General features: G+C 43.3%; 1 protein-coding gene across 2 annotated transcripts in view; it reads right to left on the reverse strand.

Annotated features, from left to right (window-relative positions):
* Positions 1–21008, reverse strand: part of CALD1 (caldesmon 1) — a 213557-nt gene that overhangs the window by 36492 nt on the left and 156057 nt on the right. The window contains exons 4-6 of one of the 2 annotated variants that reach the window (XM_028159068.2): positions 7385–7531; positions 2096–3047; positions 751–828 (exon numbers count right to left, since the gene is read on the reverse strand). In XM_028159068.2, coding sequence (XP_028014869.2) covers positions 751–828; positions 2096–3047; positions 7385–7531 — 1177 coding nt within the window. The remainder of the gene's footprint in view (positions 1–750; positions 829–2095; positions 3048–7384; positions 7532–21008) is intronic. The other variant, XM_028159073.2, reaches the window with a different exon arrangement.

The raw sequence follows: 21008 nt of genomic DNA on the forward strand, positions 1-21008 counted from the left end.
GCTTAAACTCTTTCATTTTTGGTAATTTAGTTTTACCATGTTCACATACTTTAAACTGATTAGATACTGTCACAACTTTTAGGATTCCTTGGGGCTAACATAAGCACAACGGATAAAACAAAATCGGGCTTTCTGATGTGGCATTTCGATGACATCAGATCATGACCTTCTCTTTGCAGCAGCCTCTGGTCCGCTTACCGGTTACTTACCTGCAGGCCAACACTCTGGCACCGGAGCCTGTGTGTGCCTCAGAAATGCAATGCAGAACATTTTGCCAAAGTTTTCTTTCAAAAACCAAATATCATCTTCTGTGCATCAAATTTTCTACTGAGATGTGGGGGTGTTTTTCCTTTGAGAAGTTAAATCATTAATCAAAGCCAGTTGGAAATATTTCCCCTGATGGGAATGACAGCAGGATGGCTCAAGGGGGGAAAAATAGCACTTAGAGGAATAGAAAGCCGGAAGATTGAGCAGAGAAGCGTTTTTTCAAGCTTTTCACAGTAAGAATGATAATTTATGTCACTATGCAGTGCTTGCTGCCTACAATGCCCTCTGATATCTTCTATTTCTTCTTTTAAAAGGCCGATTGACACATTTAACTACTTTTGAAATGCCCTAAGCTGATTTCGCCATTCGATGAATCGTTAAGTCATGGCTTGAAAAACATCAGAGGCCATCTGACCTGAAATGCCATGGCGCACTCTCTCTGCTGCTTTATCATCCATGAGGTGATTTCCCAATAATATTTACCTCTTCTTTTTTGAAGGCAGGCTTGTCTTCTTGGGACTTTTCTCTTTTAAGTTGCACTTTAGCCCCCTTTTCTTCTTCCTTTTCATTTTCAAGAATGGTAAGATCACGCATGTAAAAGCAGCCCTTTCTAGCTCTTACTCAGTGAGAAGGTGCTCGGGTCACTCGGCATGTGGCGCAGGCTGACTTCTCTTCTGCCGTGTCAGTGCTCACATTGCCCCCAGTGGTTACAAACAGCAGCCTGGGGCATGTTCCTCCCGCCCCCAATCCCCCCCAACCCCCGTGTGCCTGCCCTTGTGCCCAATGGTATCTAGCGGGACATGGTGCTTCTTGGGCGTGTTTACAAACCTCGTGTGTGGTTTGGTGCATTTTGTTCCTAATCCTCTCAGTAGTGGCTGTGTCCACGAGCCCCTTGTAACAAGCAGGAGTGACAGACCACTTCAGTGCAACGCATACTGAGTGACAAAGAGTTCTAATGGAAGGCGAGCATGCGAGCAGGTGGTGGGTAAGCACAGTGCTTTGAATGCAGACTTGCAGACAGAAAAAAAAAATCTCTTGTAGCTCAAACCTCTCCCCTCAATTTCCACCCTTCCTCGGGCTAGGCCAGTTTATATATGTCATTCAGATGGTAAAAGAAGCAACACGTATGCTTTTAATTACCGGTCAATTATAAACGGATGCCACCCCAGATGACTGGCTTTCTGCAAGTTTACATGAAGCTCAGGTCTACATGATGCCAATCATGGTTCTGACATTTTTTTAAAAAAAGGATCCTCACACTGACTTCTTTCCCTCCTTTCTTATCAGTTGATTTCGAGGGTTTTACCAGGTATATCTGCCCTCTTAAGATGCTATTTCTGATCATGATTCCCTTTTTGTCAGTTTCCCACCCCAACGTTTATAATTTTTTATTAAAATGCCGCACCCACGGGTAAGGTGAGGAGTTGAGATGCCCTTGCCTCATGTAGACCTATGGGCAGACGGAAAGGTGTGAAAAGGAATGCGTTTAGACGCTGGTGCAGAACCACAAGTCCACACAGCACCGCCACAGCGACCACCTCTGGGTTCACTCATTTTTTTCTGGTGTTCATAACAAGCAAGCCCAGAGCCACACATTTCTCTCTGGTGGTCTCAGCGCAAATGTGGTTGACTGACTGTTCGGCCAGCAATCAATGGCCTCATGCTTGCCGATTGCTATGGCCTAAAAAAAAAAAAACCGAACAGCTCGCCAAATGATCAAGCACGTGGCCTCTAGGAATGTGGCCTCAGCCCCAGCTTTGATGTGCATTACATTTCTCCCAGGTCGCAGGCATCACACACACACACGGTGCAAAAATGTTCCCCGTACCTGTTTCTTTCGGGCAGCTGTCTGATGTTTATCTTCGGGTCCTTTCTGTTCCCTGACTCGCTTCCCGTCTGTGTTCTCTTCCACCTTCCCCCCCTTGACCTTTTTCTCGTCTAGCTGCGCTGCGCGGTTTTGCTCTTCTCTCTTAGCCCTCTCGGCTTCCTCTGCCTCTGCTCTCTGCCTCTCCTCCTCCGCCGCCCTTCTCTCCTCCTCCTCCGCCCTCTCCCTCTCCTCTGCCTCCCTCCTCTCTCTCTCCTGTGCAGCTGCCTTTTCTTCCGCTTCCCTTCTGGCCTTCTCCTCTGCTATCTTTTGGGCTTGCTCAGCTTGAATCCTCTCTCTTTCTTCTGCTTCCAACCTGAGCCTCTCTGCCTGGGCCCTTTCCCTTGCTTCCTCCTCCTCCAGCTTTTCGTTAAGGGCCGTCTCGTCGGAACCGCGTTCCCTCTCCTGCTCAATTGCAGGCTCCTCTGCACTGATCTGCCCGTTTTTCAAAGGCACCCCCGCTGTTTCTTCTCGAGTTTCTACTGCATTCTCTTCCACCGCCACCTCTACCTGATTTTCTCTGATGCTCCCTCGCTTTGGCTTCTCCTCCTCCTCCTCCCTTTCTTGGTCTTCTTTCTTTTTCTCCTCGGCATCCCTCCAGTCATTCTTCTGGTAGGACTTGGCGACTATCTCCGTTTCCTCGACCTCGTATCTCTCTCGGCGACTTTCGCTTTTCTCTTCCTTCTCGGCCGCGTCGTCACCTTCGGCCGCGTCGTTCCGCATTCTTCCGCCGCTGGACAGAGACAAGCCGGCGTCGGCGACGGTGGGGTCCAGCTCCTTCTGCCGCTCCAGCGCCTCCTGCAGGCGTTTCTGGCGCCTCTCCTCCCGCCGGGCCAGGCGCTCCAGCAACGCGGCCTCCTCATCGCCCTCCACCTGCGTGTGCGTGGTGGTGGCCTTGACCTCCTCGTCCGGCACACTGCGCGGGCAGAAACAACACCAGAGACAGCGTGCTGCCGGTTAATCAGTCAGCGGATTCCCCGACCCACACGGGCCCCATGGCAGAGGCTGGCAGTGCCATGCCCAGATGCCTCCCCCTTGCCTCCCCCTCCCCTGACAGCGTGTGCAAGTCTGTGCCCGTGGTCTTTCTCTGGCCACTGCAGGCTGTATGCCAGACGTGCTTTGGATATTAACGTTTCCTGGGAGCAGACGTCAAACAAACATTGATGAGCATTGGTGTATACAGACCTCCGCTCCCCATACCTTTCGGGTTGGGTAATTCTGAGTGCCTGTGCTGCCTGGATCTTAAGAGTTCCCCGGGGAGATCAACTCCAGATGCCCACAGTGGTCACTTGCTTGGCAAGGAAACCTTTATTTGGTTGCCTTTCCTTCCCTGTGTCACTTCCCCACACCGCTCCTAGTCTTTTCTGGGATCATCTAATCTAATAATAGACAAATATGCAAATTGACCGCACCTTCCCTACACCTAAGCCACACCCATCAGCCAAGCCACGCCCACCAGCCAATCAGGACGAGTATGCAAATTACCCCAACAAAGATGGCGGCTAATTTGCATATCAAGACAGTGTCGAAAGAAGCCAAGAGCTGCAAAAGGGAGTAAAGCTTCGAAGAAGCAAGCAAGCCAGGGGGGCGGGGGGAGAGAAGGGAGGAGCGAAGTCAGGGCCGTGGGCGAAGGGAAACGCGGGCGGGCTGGAGGAGAAGGCGGGGCGGGTGACAAGGGAGGAGCGGAGGCGGGGCCGGGGGCGAAGGGAAACGCGGGCGGGCTGGAGGAGAAGGCGGGGCGGGTGACAAGGGCGGAGCGGAGGCGGGGCCGGGGGCGAAGGGAAACGCGGGCGGGCTGGAGGAGAAGGTGAGGCAGGCGGCAAGGGAGGAACGGAGGCGGGGTAGAGTGCAGCAGGAAATCCTATTGCAGGATTTTTCCTGCAACGGGACAGCTAGTTTTACAAATAAACAACGTGTGGTCAAATCTTTTGTCTCAGGATCTGCGTCCTGGGGAACTCATACAAAGACAAGGACCAAAATGAAATAATAAGTGAATTCCTCTAGCATCATATAGTATTTTCACATGTCACCAAGTCGTCTGGAATTCTTGAACTGGAATTGTGGAACACAGCGTACTCGGAGAGGGAGGGAGTGTACATGATGGCGTGGACATGTTATACTCACACCGATGACCCCCGTGGTAGAGACATGCAACTGTCCACCACAATTCATGCTCTTCCTTCCACAGTTACAGGAAGAGGTTGTCGGTCAAATATTATATTTTCTACCCTGCCCTCTCCCTTGCACCTAGGTAGAGCCACGTGACCAATAATTTCCAGCTGAATGTGAGCAAAAGTGATGTGTCCAGACCAAGATAATTAGGAAGCAAGGGTGCATTCTCTTCTCTCTCTCTCTCTCTCTCTCTCTCTCTCTCTCTCTCTGCCGGCTAGATCAGAGGACTCCAAAGCCCCAGGAACTGATAGAGTCACAAGGGGAAAGAAAGTAGGTGACCAGTTCCACCTATTCCTCAGAAGCAACCACACTGGACTGGTATATATTATTGAATTAAACTACTAAAATTTGGGGGCTCATTGTTTTAGCAGCTGACATTACCCTAACTTGTATACACACCTTCTATGTTCTTTGTTAAGATTTTCATGAATCCGGGGTCTTTTGCCCTTCTTTCCACAGTAGACAAAGAACAGTTAAACGTGATGTTTATTTAAAAAGAAAAGAAAATCTCTAAAAATCACATTGTACCATGTCCATCACCTCACTCCCTATTGCAGGATGCTGGACACTGCCTGAGCCAGGGATGTTGGTCTCTGCTGGCAGGAAACAACCAGCCATGTGATACCAGGAACTGTGGCCAGAGTTGGAAGAATATGTCTTGCAATGTTTAGAAACTCCATCAAATGTCATGGTTCATACTGAACTTGGCCCCTTTGAAGTTCAAGTTCACTTAATTTTGGAAAAACATGTTTCACATTTAACAACAAGAAATGGCAGAGTAAAGGCTAGATTTTAAACTTTTTTGGCCTTAGCTGTTGCTACAGGACACTGTCTCCATGAATTAGACATATAAGGATTACATGTCCCTGGAAATACAAATAGTTTAGAATTTAAGGGGAAAAGTCTATATACATAGGCATTTGGGTCAACTGAATTTAAATAAATTTAAAAGGTACCCCAAATTGTAAAGTGCTAGCCAGATGAAAGTACTCTGGAGTTAAGAAACCAACAGATTCTGCTGAGCCTTTCTTCGCCTGTTTATAAATCATGACAGCAATCACCAGTAGTTAAGTACCAGTTAGGGTTGTTTATATTTTAGAGGTAAATCACACATGCTTCACTGAAAAAAGAAAAGAATTTTGTGTTCAGCCAACAGTATGAAATAACTGTTATTAATAAAATGTGAAAAAGGAGAGAAACTCAAGTAGAAGCAAGATTTGAAAAGCAAGAAAAACTATAGACCATGAGTAACTTTTTCAGCCATTGTTGGTCATTCACTGATAACCAGATTCAGGCAAGAGCTATTTTTAAGCTCTTTCCCCCCTTCCATCCTCAGCTCAAAAGTAGGAAAGGCAGTGAATGACTGTGCAGCCCTCCTCGATAAGACTCTGACACCATCTTCCTAATAATAATTAAAGCTAGGTGCTTACTCTGTGCAAAGCACTGTGCATTTCACATGTTCTAGTATCTCATTTAAGTTCAGCAATGTTCCTAAGAGAAAGGGATAATGCTCATTTCTATTCATTTAACTGAAGAAATACAGTTAGTGAAAGGCCAAGTTCAGATCCAAAGCTAAGTAGTGAACCTCAGAGAATATACCTACAACCCCTTTGCTATATTCTCTCCTATTCAGGATCTACTTCTCAAGAGACATGGTCTCTATTTCTCTACCTAATCGTTAAGTTTTCTTACTGAATTCATTCTGCCTACCAGAATTTTAAGACTGCCTTCAGAAACCTCCTGTGTGCCCACTAAAGAGGCCAGAACTGTTTTCATTCAGAATTTTCTAGATAGATTGAATTAAAGAAACCATCAACAGTGCTCTTAAACACACAAAATAAAACAAAATAAAACCAAAGCCACATACAAGATCTTATATGGTGGTTTCATTATATTTAATCAGTCCATAATTATACATTAATATTAACTTTTTTCCTCTCTTTTCCCATCCTCATCTTTTCTACACCTTATGGAAAATAAATGGCATACACTAATCATTAGCATAATGGACTGTGTGACCTTGTATGTGTGAACTTGTAAAGGTCCCTTTGGAAGAAGTTGAATCTCTTAAGTGCTCTCAACTTTCTTCATTTCTACCAGGGCATGTATAGGAAAAATGTAGAAGTAAACTCAAGCTTGTTGGAATAATTACATTAAATTAAACAGGATTTTGCACCTTGTTGAATATTGTAGTGATCACAGAATATCAACTCAGGCTATATTTCAGGAAAACCAAGACATTTGCAATTCATGCCTATTTTTAAAATTGAAGTATTATCTGCTATTGATAGGCACAGAAAACTACTGAGTTAATAAATCTTTAGTTCAAAACAGATAGCAACAGCCTAAAGAGTGAATGTAAATAGTTCCCCTTATTTAAAGCTATAACCTACCATATTGAGTAAATAAAAAATTATCTTACCTAATAAAAAAGAAGCATGCAAATTAACCATCACTCTGCTACGCCCACAGCCAATCAGAGTGAGTATGCAAATTAACCCAACAAAGATGGAGGTTAATTTGCATATGCAGGCACGGAGCAGCTGGGAGAGGCATGATGCCTGCTATGAGGGGAAGGGGGGCAGCGGAGGTAACTACTGGAGCCGTGCTTGGGACAGAAGGGAGGACTTGCTGGCTCCCCCGGACTTGCAGGATCCAGGCGGGCCAGGAGTGGGGACATGTCGGCTCCCTGGTGGCCAGGGAGCGGGGACTTGACAGCTCCCAGGCAGACCGGGAGCGGGGACTTGCCGGCTCCTGGGCGGCTGGGAGTGAAGCCCTGGGAAAGAAGGCCTGTTCTTGCACGAATATCGTGCAATGGGCCTCTAGTTAGATGATAAAATAAAGTCATTCCATTGGGGTATGTTTGGGCTGGGGGGAGAGAAAGGAGTAGTGGTGTCCTATATCAAAATCAGTTTACTGTTCAATCTGATTAGTTGCCTAAAATGGCTATGAAATAATTAAACAAATTAGACTGAAAAGAGTTGAGTTGGGCTGAGAAGGGAATGCTTTGCCCAACACATTCCATTCATCAGACAGGCTAAGAAGCAACTTAGAAATTTTCCGTTCAGAAGAGGACAGTACCTGTTCTGGGCGTGAACCTCCACCTGGTCGGTCACCTGCCCCAAGGATTCTTCCTCTTGCTTCTGCCGCAGCCTTTCCTGTCGGGCTCGCCGGCGCCGTTCCCGGGCGGCCTCTTCCTCATCGTCGTCAGTCCTCTGGTAGGCGATTCTGCAACATCACAGAACAACCTCTTGAGCATGCCAACTGCCAACCATCTTCACCATCTTCTTGGCAGGATCAGCCCCGAGTCCTTTTCTAAACTGGACTCCTACTGAACCACAGAGTTCTAAAAGGAAGGCTCCGTTCCTTAAGTTTAGAGACCCAATCTCTAGTTTTCAAACTTTTACGTATCTGAAAAGCGCTAACCCAATATCTACAGAAGATAATTTGCAATGATCAAATAAACAGCTTAAATTTAAAAACCTACACAAAAGCAGGTTGCTTTCAGAGACTACATTAGCATATTTAGATTCCTTTACTAAGCTGAGGACCAGCTTGTAAACTTTAGAAACAGAAACCCGAAAGCATCAAACTGAAAATAATCAAAACACTTATTAAAAAGATTCAAAGCATATTGTACTCATTATTTATATAGACATTGTCACAAGGTCAGAAAAGAATCAAGTTAAGTAACCAAACCAGGACTTAGACATTAAAAAGCCCAAATCCCTAATTAAAATCGAGAACAGAATATCCTCTTTGTTTGGATTTTATATTTTCCTTTTAGTTCCTTTTCACAGGAGAGAGGTGACAACTGAAAGGAGGCTTCCAAGTCAGTGCAGTTCCCTCTAAGGCTCCTCTTTTGTTCTAAAAACACATGCCAGGCACATCATGGTTGCCTACACGTGTGCATTTACGTAGACAGTTAAGGGCTAGGGCAGGTAGAAGAGGCACAGAGGGCTACACATGCATCTATTTTATTTAGCTTTCATAGTTTCAGCTGAAGCAAATGCCTATTTAGAAAAATTATACAATCAATATCATCATGTTAGATATGTTTTCCTTATTCCCCAATAAAGAACCGGAGCTAGGAACTACAGATGCCCAGACTCAGGAGGAAATGACCTGCATGGTTAACTTGGATACATATGAGAGATCAATGTGTATGGAGATACGCAGTGCAAAGAAGGATGGACGTGCTGGCCCAGGGACACTCTGGCCTGATGGGTCCATGGGTTGGGATGGAGATGCGCTGTGCAGAAGGCTGCTTTTTACATTAAAGTGCTTTTATTACAGTATTAGAGGCCCGATGCATGAAATTTGTGCAAGGGCCTTGGCCCCCACCTGCCGCGGCTTTGGACATCCGGAAGGACATCTGGTCTAATTAGCATATTACGCTTTTATTATTATAGATTACTTACATATCTACAAATAGATGTCCTGATATGCAAAAGTTTCATGTTTGTAATTCTTATATAACAACAAAGCTAAAATAATGTACAAATGAAAGAAAACAAACATATAAATTGTATGTGGAACCATACAATTTATACCAACAACATGAACCTAATAACGGAGAGTGGTTTGCTGTGGTTAGATTTACAAACCAGGCATGTTTAGGCGTAGATCTGAAGCGATCTGACTTCAGTAATACAAATGTTATGAATTTTTTTCCCCACTTAGATAGCTTATAAAACACAAAATGAACAAAACCTAAGGTTGGTTGGTTGGTTCTTTGTTACTTCAGAAAAATCTGGCTTCATACTTACTAAAATCTGCTAGTGTGTAATACTCAAATTCCAATATGAATAAAATGTCACTGGCTGGTTTATTTCTGCAAATGTGGTGACGAGAGCAGTGTGATATAGTTAAAAGATAACTAGGTTAGTACTCAGAAAACCTGGTTTCTAGAACTGGCTGCTTACTAGTTGGTTGTCCTTGATTAACCGGAGTTAAATTGCCTTGTCTGAAAGTGTGTGGGAGTCTAATGAAATCATGGGTGTTGTGGTAAGGCATTCTCCAGCAGAGTATTTTATTGCTCTCAGGAAAGTGCAGTTGAGGAGCTGCTTTATGAGGAAAGATGAGTTCAATTTTAGACTCGTTGAACTTGAGGTGACAACATGACACGATGTGAATGTTCCCTTCTAATTCAATCACATTGTAGTTTGCAGTGACATTCCCAGTGGTTTGGCTTCAGATTCTTGGCCTAATATTCCTCTGGCTTATTTCTCAGTAGACAGCTCTAACCACAGCAGGGTCCTTAATGACTGCTTCCCAAGCCAATCAAACACAAAGTCTTAATATGTTCCTCTACATCTCTGGATCAGCCGAGGTCTTGGCTATTACGGGGGACTTCCTTTTCCAAGATAAGCAAGAGACATAAAAGTTCCATATGGGACATCCTATGCTACAAACAGAACTACCCCCCTTTCCTGAATGCAATTTCATTTTTAGCCCTTAATTTCCCACTATGCTTGAACAATGTGAGATGTTACTGTCTTCCTCACACCTACCCATGTGCTTCGCAGCTGGATGTTGTTGGCTTTTAGTTCTGACACAAACTTGATTTGCCACCGAGGACAAATCACACTTGGCCTTTCTTCATCTTAGATTTCTCATTGGAGGAGTGGCCTGAACAACCAGATTATACCCAATCTCCTTTAACTCTTTTCATGTGGTAGAGCCTGAAATTTACAGTCAATCACTCTCCATCAGTAGTAGCCTCTTGCCTAGGATATACAGTTACCAGAACTAGATTTTTAAGGATCTTTTATTACTACTGATGAATATGCAAATTGAAATTGTTTCAAAGAACAAAAAAGAGGCAAAAGGACTTCACGTGTATTTTGAATCCTAACATGCCCAGTTGCTGGCTCAATAGCATATCAGTTGATTTTGTAAGTAGAGTTGTGTCCATACCAATGACCTGACATGTGTGGAAATTCTTCAAGTGTGAGGCTCCCTGCGTTAGTTCTTGGTGTGCAAAGCCAGGTAGTTTCTTGCTTTTAGGTCTGTCCCACAGCAACCTGCCTTTCACATAACTACACAGGTTTATATTTTTTTCCTTCAAAATTAAAAAGAACTTAATTGTTCATTTCTTCTGATTCTAAAAGTAACATACACTTATTTTCTTAAATCAGACAATACAAAATATATAAAAGAGAAAGTGAAAATTAGTTCCTTAATCACACAACTCAGACATAAAAATGATTAATACTTGATGTATCCTACCAGACATTTTCCCATGTATCACAGATGTTGTTTTTTTAACCAAGTGGAATTATGCTATATATATATATTATATATATATATAAAATTTCATATTTCCTGAGGTAAATATAGTTTTAAATTTACCTCATTTATGATTATTTTTAACATACTAATAAAATATAATTTTCACAGTATTCTATGTACAGATGTACACAGTAATTATAGAGATGTATATAATTTATTTAACCCATTTTCTCCTGATAGACAGTTAAGATTTTTCCAAATTTATGTTCTTATAAACAATACTGCAAAGGACATCATTATAGCTATACTTTTAGCACTTGTTCAATTACTCACCCAGAAAAAATTCTCCGAAGTTAGAATTTCTGTGTTTAAAAGTATGCTCACTTTAAAGACTTTTGATACACACTGACAACGTGCCCTCCAGAAAGGTATGCAACACCAGCAATGTGTGTGCGTGCTAATTTCACCATAAGCAGAACTTATTCAAAAAGACATCCAAATGCTAGCTCAACATTTAGTTTATGCTCCTGTTAAAGACAAAATGTTAACATTTCTAACCTCCCACACGCCAGATGAAAATGTATTTGAAAGGCTGCTGACGAGTAAACATCATACCTTACCACCCACTGGATGGTAATAAAAGCACAACAATCCATTCGTTCCTTCTGAGAAACGTCAGCAGACGCGGCATTAACCAGGGTATGGTGCTCTCCACTACAAAGAGCTGATGTTCCCAGATGATTCAGAGGCAGTGTGGGCCCGAACTTCCTCTGAATCATCTGGGAAAGACGAAACCATGTTTATTAGAGTTTTAATTGCATGCATTTTATTTGAAAAAAGGTAACCCCAACTGATGTGTAAAGTACCTCTCTATTAAAAAAAGTTTGTTTGACAAGAATCCATGACTTCCCCCGCCCACGCTGGGTGTTAGCAGGGTTAGAATGGAGTACCGGGCTCTGTTTTTTGGTAGCTGCCTTTGCTTATCTGTGGAGGCACGAACACTTGGACAAAGGTATGACCGAGCTTACTGCAGGGGGCCAATGCTGCCTCTTATAAACCATTGCAATTATACGTACGGTATTTCTCTTACTGCAGAGCAAAATGGCTCATCAAATACTAGTATTCAGGGGAAAGAAAGAGAAGTGTGCGTGTGTGTGTGCGCGTGTGTGTGTGTGTGTGTGCATGAATAAGTGCTAAACAATCTCAAAAGTCCCTAATAATTACATGATGTCATTTGACTGTCAGTGATATGAACAAAGTAGAGAGAACTGGCTTTTCTTCCATTCCCAGAACCACTGCTAGAAGGCTCTGATGTTAAATCATAAGAAAAAACAGACCTATGCAATGGGAAAACTCCCTTGGAATGCTGTGGCTTTCACGCCAAAGACGTACTCTACCACCAGGGTGCTACAGCTTCAGTACATTCAAGTAACAAGACAATCATGTTACACGCTGTCTCTTTTAGATAGAAAGTTAAAATAAATAAAAGTATTGCAGATATGGGGGGCGGGGGGAAGGTACTGCAGATATGGCAAAGAAGGGAATCTCTGAGGAATTGGTGTCTTTATGTCTGGATGGGCCAGGATCTAAATGTCTATCGATGAGAGGAAGAGGCAGTAACAGGAGCTTCCACGGTCAAGACATCGGAGCGGGCACTCCTTGTCACCTTGCCTTGTGTCCTCCTCACCCCATCCTCCTTCCCCATCACAGATTTCTTAAGACGTGTGCAACATCGGCAGCACGTCATGTACAATAAAGGTGGTTTTCCCTCACGTGCCCCAGGGTTTGAAGAATGTTGTTCTTATTTCCTTTCATTTTGTCTTCTTTCCATTTTGCTGTTTTCTGATTTGAGACGATAGTACATGATCCTTGAACTTTTCAAGTAAAAATGCTGGCAACAGTATTTTATTAACAAAACAAGATCTCTTATCCGGAAACCATGTTTAAAAATAGAATAAGAAAAAGTAATAGCCATTTTTAAATGTTTTTATTGATTTTTAGAGAGAGAGGAAGGGGGAGGAATAGAGTGATAGAAACATCAAACCCACAACCCGGGCATGCACCCTGACCAGGAATTGAACCAGTGACCTCTTGACCCATGGGTTGACACTCAACCACTGAACCACACTGGCTGGGCAGTAATAGCCATTTTCATGAGGAGGATTGATTTTATTACATGTTTAAGAGCATTAAAGACCCAAAGAGAATGGGGAAAAAATAAATAGTTGTTTATACTGAGTACAAATTTACTTATTTTATGTTGACATTCACAGTACTACTCTGAGTAATTACTTGGATAGCCAAATAGTTCATCAAGTTTGGATTTGTAATCTTGCTATTCTATTTTTTTACACACACACACACACACACACACACATATATGACATAATTATTTTACAATTAAGAAATGTAATAACATGTTTGATGATTTTTCAAAATCAGTTTACCAAGACATCACTTCTTTCTGTCACTTTCTGTAGAGGATCCCACAGTTAATGTTACCGTTCTCCTATTGATAGGCATTTGGGTTTTCCCCAACTTTTCTCTACCGTATACAGTGCTAAAACACCTTCTTGTGCACACATGTGTTTCTCTAGGGTAGATATTATGAGGTAGAATAGTATATGTTCGTTTAAATGTAAAAGATCCTGTCAGATTGCCCCACAATAATTGTTTCAACTTACACCCCTATGCTCTGTCACTTCAAATAACCTGGTTGGATTAACATACAGTGATACAGTTCTCTGCTAACTGACAGAGTCAGAGAAAAATTTAATCTTTTACATCTTGTATAGCAGTAATTTCTAACATCTGAAGGATGAGGATCCTTTTAAAATATCAAGAAAAAAATTAAGGTAAAATGACAATTGATTATACTTTCGTTATTTATTAATAAAATGTTTTGTAAAGTGTCTATAACATCCATAATGCATAAAAAGGAATCTGTATCTTATAAACCATTGCATTTATATTTAGACATATTTGAAGAACAGTCCTTCACTCCTGAAATAGTTGTTTGTCAGACTACAGAAAATACTTGGTATGGATATGACTTTGGGAATCTCTTTCAATGACTTCACTACCAGAGATTCACTGTGGACAGAAAGATTTCCAGAGCCACTGAACAGACTTTGAATCGCCACCTTCAAATCCTTTCGTGTTCTTTGACATCCCTCAGGTTTGGTAAGCACACATACATGTGCAGACACACATGCAGACTCCCAGGTTACGTGAGGAAAATCTGGGAGAAAAGAAAAAGCTCAATCCCTAAAAGGAGGCCAATTTATGAAGGACTTAAGGAAGTCCCGTTCAGATAAAGGTTCCCAAGTCTCTTTGTTTTCTTTCACTGTTTTTGCAATGTCCTATATTTTAAAAAGAGAACGTTGCAACTAAAATTCCAACATTAAATAGTTAGCTGCACCCTAAGATCAGCTCCCATCTCTCTGCCTCCCACTGTACCTCCACTTTCACGTAAGGAGTCATTTGAAGAAGGTGGCATTTGTTGAAGGAGTGATCATAGGATGTCAGTGAGCCACTCAATGCCAACATGATCCTGTCCCCTCTTTCTGCAGCAGGACACTCCCCACGCAGGCCTCACCCAGGAGGAAGGCTGCCTGGGGTTCACATACACTCAGGACAACGTCTTAGTCAATTACTTTTCTTTGATTTCCGTCATTCTTGGTTCTGCCAATATCACTGTCTTAACCTGGGTCTTAAGATTGGATCCAACTTAAAGAGTTAACATACCATGTGGGTTGAAAATGTGCTGGTCCACTGTTAGGAGGCAAAGTGACTCATGTACGTTCATTATTCCTTTTCATGTACCCAAAACCCCCCGTCATCTTCTTTCAAAATATGAAATGTAAGCAGATTCTCCAAAGATATCCAGTCAGTTCTGTGAATTGCTCACACCCTCTCAGCAAAATCTCAGGCCATGCCGTGATCAGGAGGGAAAATCCTGAGCTACTGAAATGAGTCATATTCGCCCCATAGATTTACTGTATGTTTGAAAGTTAAAAGAAGTTTATAGAAACATTCAAGGTTCTTAACTATAATTTTGTTTATGTGTGGTGTCTGCAAAATGTTGTGGTTTCATTTAATGCACATGAGGCTCAATTTTGAATGTTTTCCCCTTGGATTCCTTGGAAAAAAAAAAAGCATTAAAAATTATAATGGAGAAAAAAAAATCCGGAAAATAAAAATATTTTTCAGGTCAGAATAAATTTAGAAATGGATTGGCAGCCAATCAACAATTGATCTGCTAGTAATTAATATAAAATAGAATGAAAGAAAACCCTCCTGATTTTATTTTTATACACACACACACACACACACACACACACACACACGGCCCAGTGCACGAAATTTGTGCACGAGTGTGTGTGGGGGGGTTCCCTCAGCCCAGCCTGCACCCTCTCCAATCAGGGACCCCTTGCAATCTGGGACCGCTGGCTCCTAACCACTCACCTGCCTGCCTGCCTGCCTGATCGCCCCTAACTGCCCTCCCCTGCCGGCCTGATCTCGCCCCCAACTCCCCTCCCCTGCTGGCCTGGTCGCCCCCAACTTCCCTCCGCTGCTGGCCTGATCTCACCCCCAATGGCCCTCCACTGCCAACCTGATCTCACCCCCAACTGCCCTCTCCTGCTGGCCTGATCTCATCCCCAACTGCTCTCCCCTGCCGGCCTGATCTTGCCCCCAAGTGCCCTCCCCTGCTGGCCTGATCTTGCCCCCAACTGCCCTCCCCTGCCAGCCTGGTTGCCCCCAACTGCCCTCCCCTACCAGCCTGATTGCCCCTAAACCCCTGCTGGCCTGATCTTGCCCCCAACTGCCCTCCCTGCCAGCCTGATCATTCCTAACTGCCTCTGCCTTGGCCCCACCACCATGGCTTTGTCTGGAAGGAAGTCGGACGTCCAGAAGATGGCCGGTTAACCTGATTTAATTAGCACATTACCCTTTTATTAGTATAGATAGATTATATAGGATAGGATTGCTTAAATGGGGGGGGGGGGTGGGGAGGGACCTTTTTCATCAGGAGGAGATGCTCTTGGCAGACAAAAATACATAATCCCTATATCTGGACTGATAGCCAGCCATATGCACTATACTGCCAAACCGGTCATTAAAAAAAAATTGAACTGCTTTCTTACACCAAACAGCTGTTGCCCTTAAAACCCCTCCTCAGCCCTCACCTTAGGTTCTGCCTTCACAGTTCACCCAGATTAGGTTCTGATTGGTCAGTTTCTATGCCAGTCAGTGTCTCCGGGCCTATCTCCAGGCCTGACCAGAGAGGCAGGGCTGATCAACAGCCACCCCAGGCTGCTGGTGAGTGGGCTAAACTGCTGATCTCTCGGGGATAGAGAGGTGCGGCTGCTGGCGAGGCCCGGAGAGAGAGAGAGAGCCTGCTTCTCTCTCTTTCCGGGTGAGGCTGTGGATCAGACCCTGCTTTTCTCTCTCTCCAGGCCTTACCAGCAGCCGCACCTCTCTCTCTCTGAGAGATCAGCAGTTTAGCCTGCTTTCCAACAGCCCGGGGTGGCTGTTGATCAGCCTTGCCTCTCTCTCCCTGCAAGAGGTCAGCAGTTCAGCCCGCTCGCCAGTCCCCACCCACCAGAGCCTTCGGTCGTTTTGGACGTTACGGACCCTGGGTTTTTATATATTAGGATATTTAATGGGGGAAGGAAGGTCAAAATATGCTGAATTTCACTGTGTTGCTGTATGTGTTCCTGTATCAAAGGTGTGCCTTTTACCTGGTGAAGACATGCAAAGTGATACATTATTATGAAGAAATTTACCTAGGAAGAGAGGCACACCTCACTTCATCTATTTCCCCTTCTGCCATCCCATCTCCCCATACATACACACATCTGAGACTTACTAAAGTTGCAAACCAACCATACGTTTATGGTTCTCAATAGTAAGAGATTGTGTGATTGCACATGTTGGTGTTCTCTTATCTGCTGTCACCACAAGTTTTCACCACCAGCCTACCATATGCTTTATACAATGGTGTCATCCCATAATCACATGAGTTTCTGTAACCACAGACCATGGTGGGTAAACATGTGCTCAGAGCAGAGGAGAAAGAAACATCAGACAGTGGAAGAAAAACCTCTCGCCTCTGTACACTATCACAGCAGGCTGGTTCTTAGCGTCTTTATGATTGCAGTGCCCTGTCAAACTAATAGATCAGATCTGATTGATCATGGGAGGTGAGAAGAGTTCTGTGAGTTCTGATTCTGACTCAAGGCAGAGTGGCTTACTAAGGTTTACTGGAACACAGTTCTCACAATGGTCCTGCTCTAGGGCAGGCAGAGCCCTAAACTTAGTGACTCATTTCCAAATCAGTGCCGGTGGTCACAGGAAACTTTTATTTATTTATTTACTTATTTATTTATTTATTTATTTGCTAAAGGCTCGGTGCACAGATTCGTGCATCAGTGGAGTCCCTTGACGTGGCCTGCGGGATCGGGCTGAAACTGGCTCTCCAACATCCCCTGAGGGGTCCCAGATTGCGAGAGGGCGCAGGCCAGGCCAAGGGATCCCACTGGTGCACGATCGAGACCAGGGAGGGACGAGGGAGGTTGGCCAGCCAGGGATGGACCACGGAGGGCTCCAGGGTGTGTCTGGCCCCTCTCGCTCAGTCCCGATCAGCCGGACCCCAGCAGCAAGCTAACCCACTGGTCGGAGCATCTGCCCCCTGAGGGTCAGTGCAAGTCATAGCGACTGGTTGACCGGTCAACTGTCTGCCCCCTGGTGGTCAGTGCATGTCATAGTCAGCAGTTGAGCGGCCTTAGCATATCATTAGCATATTACACTTTGATTGGTTGAATGGATGACCGGACACTTAGCATATTAGGCTTTTATTATACAGGATTTATTTATTTATTTATTTATTTATTTATTTATTTATATTTATTTATTTAAAATATATGTTTTTATTGATTTCTGAGAGGAAGGGAGAGAGATAGAGAGATAGAAACATCAATGATGAGAGAGAATCATGGACTGGCTGCCTCCTGCATGCCCCCTACTGGGGGGGACTGAGCCCACATCCCAGGCATATGCCCCTGGCAGGAATCGAACCTGGGACCTTTTAGTCCGCAGGCTGACGCTCTACCCACTGAGCCAAACTGGCTAGGGCCACAGGAAATTTTTTAAACAATGGGTTCTAATTGTTTGGGGTCAATAATTTACATTAAAAAGATGTTTAGCATGAAATATATTGTACCTATAAATGAAGGTATAGTACAAGACCATTTAAAATAACTAGAGGCCTGGTGCACAAATTCGTGCATGGGTGGGGTCTGGCCAGCCTGCCCCAATCGGGCTGATTGGGCTGGGTCAGCTGGGGGGAGGGGCTGTGGGCAATTGGCCGGCCGGCCCTGCCCCCTGGTCCAACTCCCAGTGGAGGGGACAATTTGCATATTAGCCATTTATTATTATTTTAAGTAATAATACCTATATGCCTACTTCCAACTTAAATAGTGTCAGCACCTTGGGGATCCTTAGTTGCCCCTTTCAATCCCATCCCTATTTCTTTTTATGCCACTAAATAACCTCTAGCCTGAATTTGGTATTATTTTAATTATTCTCTTGATTTTCTTTGTAGTTTTACCCCCAAGGTATGCATCCTTAAATGATTCAATTTTTAGATTTGCCTTCTCAGAACTTTACATAATCATACTGTATGCATTATATTTCTGAGATTCTCCATGTTTAAGTAAATAGCTGTTTATAATAATAGATGAGGCACAGGATTTCCAAGCATTTCTTTTTTAAAAAAAATAATCCTCTAGTTTCATTTCTATTTTTAAATTGAATTTATTGGGGTGACATTGGTTAATAAATATGTAAGTTTCAGGTGTTTAATTCTATAATACATCATTTGCATACTGTATTGTGTATTCACCACCCCAAGTCAAGTCCCCTTCCATTTCCATTGATCCTCCCTGTACCCTTTACTATCTCCCACATTTCTTGAGATTATAGTTTGGATAAGATAAATGTCTAACTTTTTACTTAACTGGTCCCATGTTCTTTTTTAAAAGTCCATAGATAGTTTGTGATATTTGGTAGAAATAAAACGAACAGACTCTGGATTTACTTTCTTATTGAATTGCTACATTTTCCCAATTTATTTTTAAAAAGAATAATGCATCTGCCAAATCTATTAAATACAGATTTTGGAGGGTTAAGTCCATGACCGATTCCAGAGGTAAACTAAAATCTATTCATTTTGCCACAGATAGAACTGGATTTGTATCACTCCCGCTACTATTCCACCCCATAAAAGCAGTAAGTGTGGCCAGATAGAAACAGTTTACTTTTTAATTTATAAATGTTTAGAAAGGGGAGGTATGGAAAGAGAAGGTTAATGTTGGAGAAGACATATCTTCCCTTTCACTTGGTTATTCACGTTAAACTTTGGTTGAAATGAATGAAAAGAAGTGAGAGAAATGTTTAAGTGGCCAGTAAGATAATTAAAATAAAGCAATAAAACTCTCTTCTCTTTCAACCCTTATTTAAGATTCAACTGGTAAAAAAACGTGGCTAATAGAGATAAACTCAATTACTACCTGAGTTTTCATAAACATTACTTTTCTTCATCTCCAACCTAGGATTTTTTTCTTTTGTCTAATAAGAATCAAATAAATATTATCATCAGTAAACTTAGACTTTAAAAAATGCTGTGAATCAAAAGGAAACTCTGAATTGGGGTTATTTTCTGACTGTTGTAGCTACTAAATGACAATCTTGCTTTAATGCAGGTTGTAGATGTGGACAATAAACCTTGGGCTTTAAAAAAAAAAAAGATAAAATAATTCAGACCCAGGTGTCAATGACTTGGCAATACTATACTTCCTCTCTCTCTCTCTCTCTCTCTCTCTCTCTCTCTCTCTCTCTCTCTCTCTCTCTCTCATATAGGTCTGGATCTGGATATACAACTAGCTTAGCAACTGTCCCAGAGTAGGGTGCAGGGTAACCCCCACATTCCTACTGGCCCATTTAGATGCAACTGCCTCTGACCACAGATGTATAAACAGACAGAGTCTTTTCATAGTCCAAGACCGTCTCCTACAAGCAGAAATTTCCATTTCTCTCTTCAAATCTAAAAATGTGAACTCATTTTAGATGAGCCTTACACCTACTGTGATCTAGAAATTCAAGTCTTGCCACCAAATTGGAAATATTTGTGCAATGCAGTACAACGGTCCATAATTTCATGTGGTGGAGCTTCAAATTAGGGGACCCTATCGCACTGGTAAACATTTAGAGAAAGAAAGGAAGTGATTGGAAAAATGAAAACAAGATGTCCGTAAGTGGAGATTACGAACCTGTGACTAATTAAAGGATCCCTGTGAAGGGAGAGTGGTATTGCAGACAAGCCGATGGGAAAGTACACGGCATGTGGAGACCGCTAACTAAAGTCGCATGTCCCATGTCAGCCGAGAGGATTCTCCGCAGCCTCTGTAGACAAGCAGTGCCTAATGCAAGGAAATTTATGTGTAATGGATTTTCATAACAGGCTTTTTATGATCCTCCCGCCCCCCGCCAAAGTGCCCTCTGGAGCTTTCCTGCCTCCACTCTCATTTTTCTTAATTGGAAAAAGATTTACTATTCATTTCCTCTTCCTCGGTACTCTCTTTTGGCATCATTTCTTGCTGTTCGGGTGGCATAGCTTCCCATCTTTCCCTCCCTTTTTTGCCTCTTTTCTATTTTATTTTATATATTATTTTATCTTATTTTATTTTCAGTTTCATGGGCAAAGTCTAGCAGCCTGTGTTTTTTTTTTTTAAAGTTTATTTTTTGTTGTTGACAGTATTGCAGATGGCTCCTATTCCCTGCCCTCCCCTCCCCGCCCCCCCCCCCCCCCCCCACACACACACTTCCCTCCTCTACCCAACCTCGCCCCACCGCAGGCCTTCACCTCTTTAGAAACACAAAGCTCAAATATACTGATGGGATGACACTGGAGTTTTGTTTCCAGCACCTCTGGTAAAAGAAGTGACGGCCATTCTAACAGGAAAGCACATTTTGGGGGTGATTACTACCTCCCTGGCTTGAGAGGTATTGCGGCAAACTCCCCTAACATCCAGCTGGCTCCCAGCTCCCCCCACGCGCTAGAACTCCATGCAGAGTTTGTTTACAAGCAGTAGCAAATAGAAAGACAAACCTTGAGTGGAGACAGGAAATGAAAACTGAAGGGCCAAATCCGGGACATTTGGCTCTTTGGAAACAACATTTATTCTTGCAGGGGACCTGGGAGCCAACCACTGCGAATGGGTCCAACCTCCCTACTGTTGGGAAAGGAGGTCAAGGAGTCTGCCAAGTCCACGGAAACCTTACCTAAGACGGGACCGCTCCACGCAAGGGGAACAAGCAGATGCCCACCTGTGATGTGGTAGAAAGCCAGCCTGCCCAAACCAAACCAAATAAAGACCTTGCACACTTAGGACTCCCCTTGAATTAATAG

Source organism: Eptesicus fuscus, chromosome 14, assembly GCF_027574615.1.
Source record: "Eptesicus fuscus isolate TK198812 chromosome 14, DD_ASM_mEF_20220401, whole genome shotgun sequence".
NCBI lineage: Eukaryota > Metazoa > Chordata > Mammalia > Chiroptera > Vespertilionidae > Eptesicus > Eptesicus fuscus.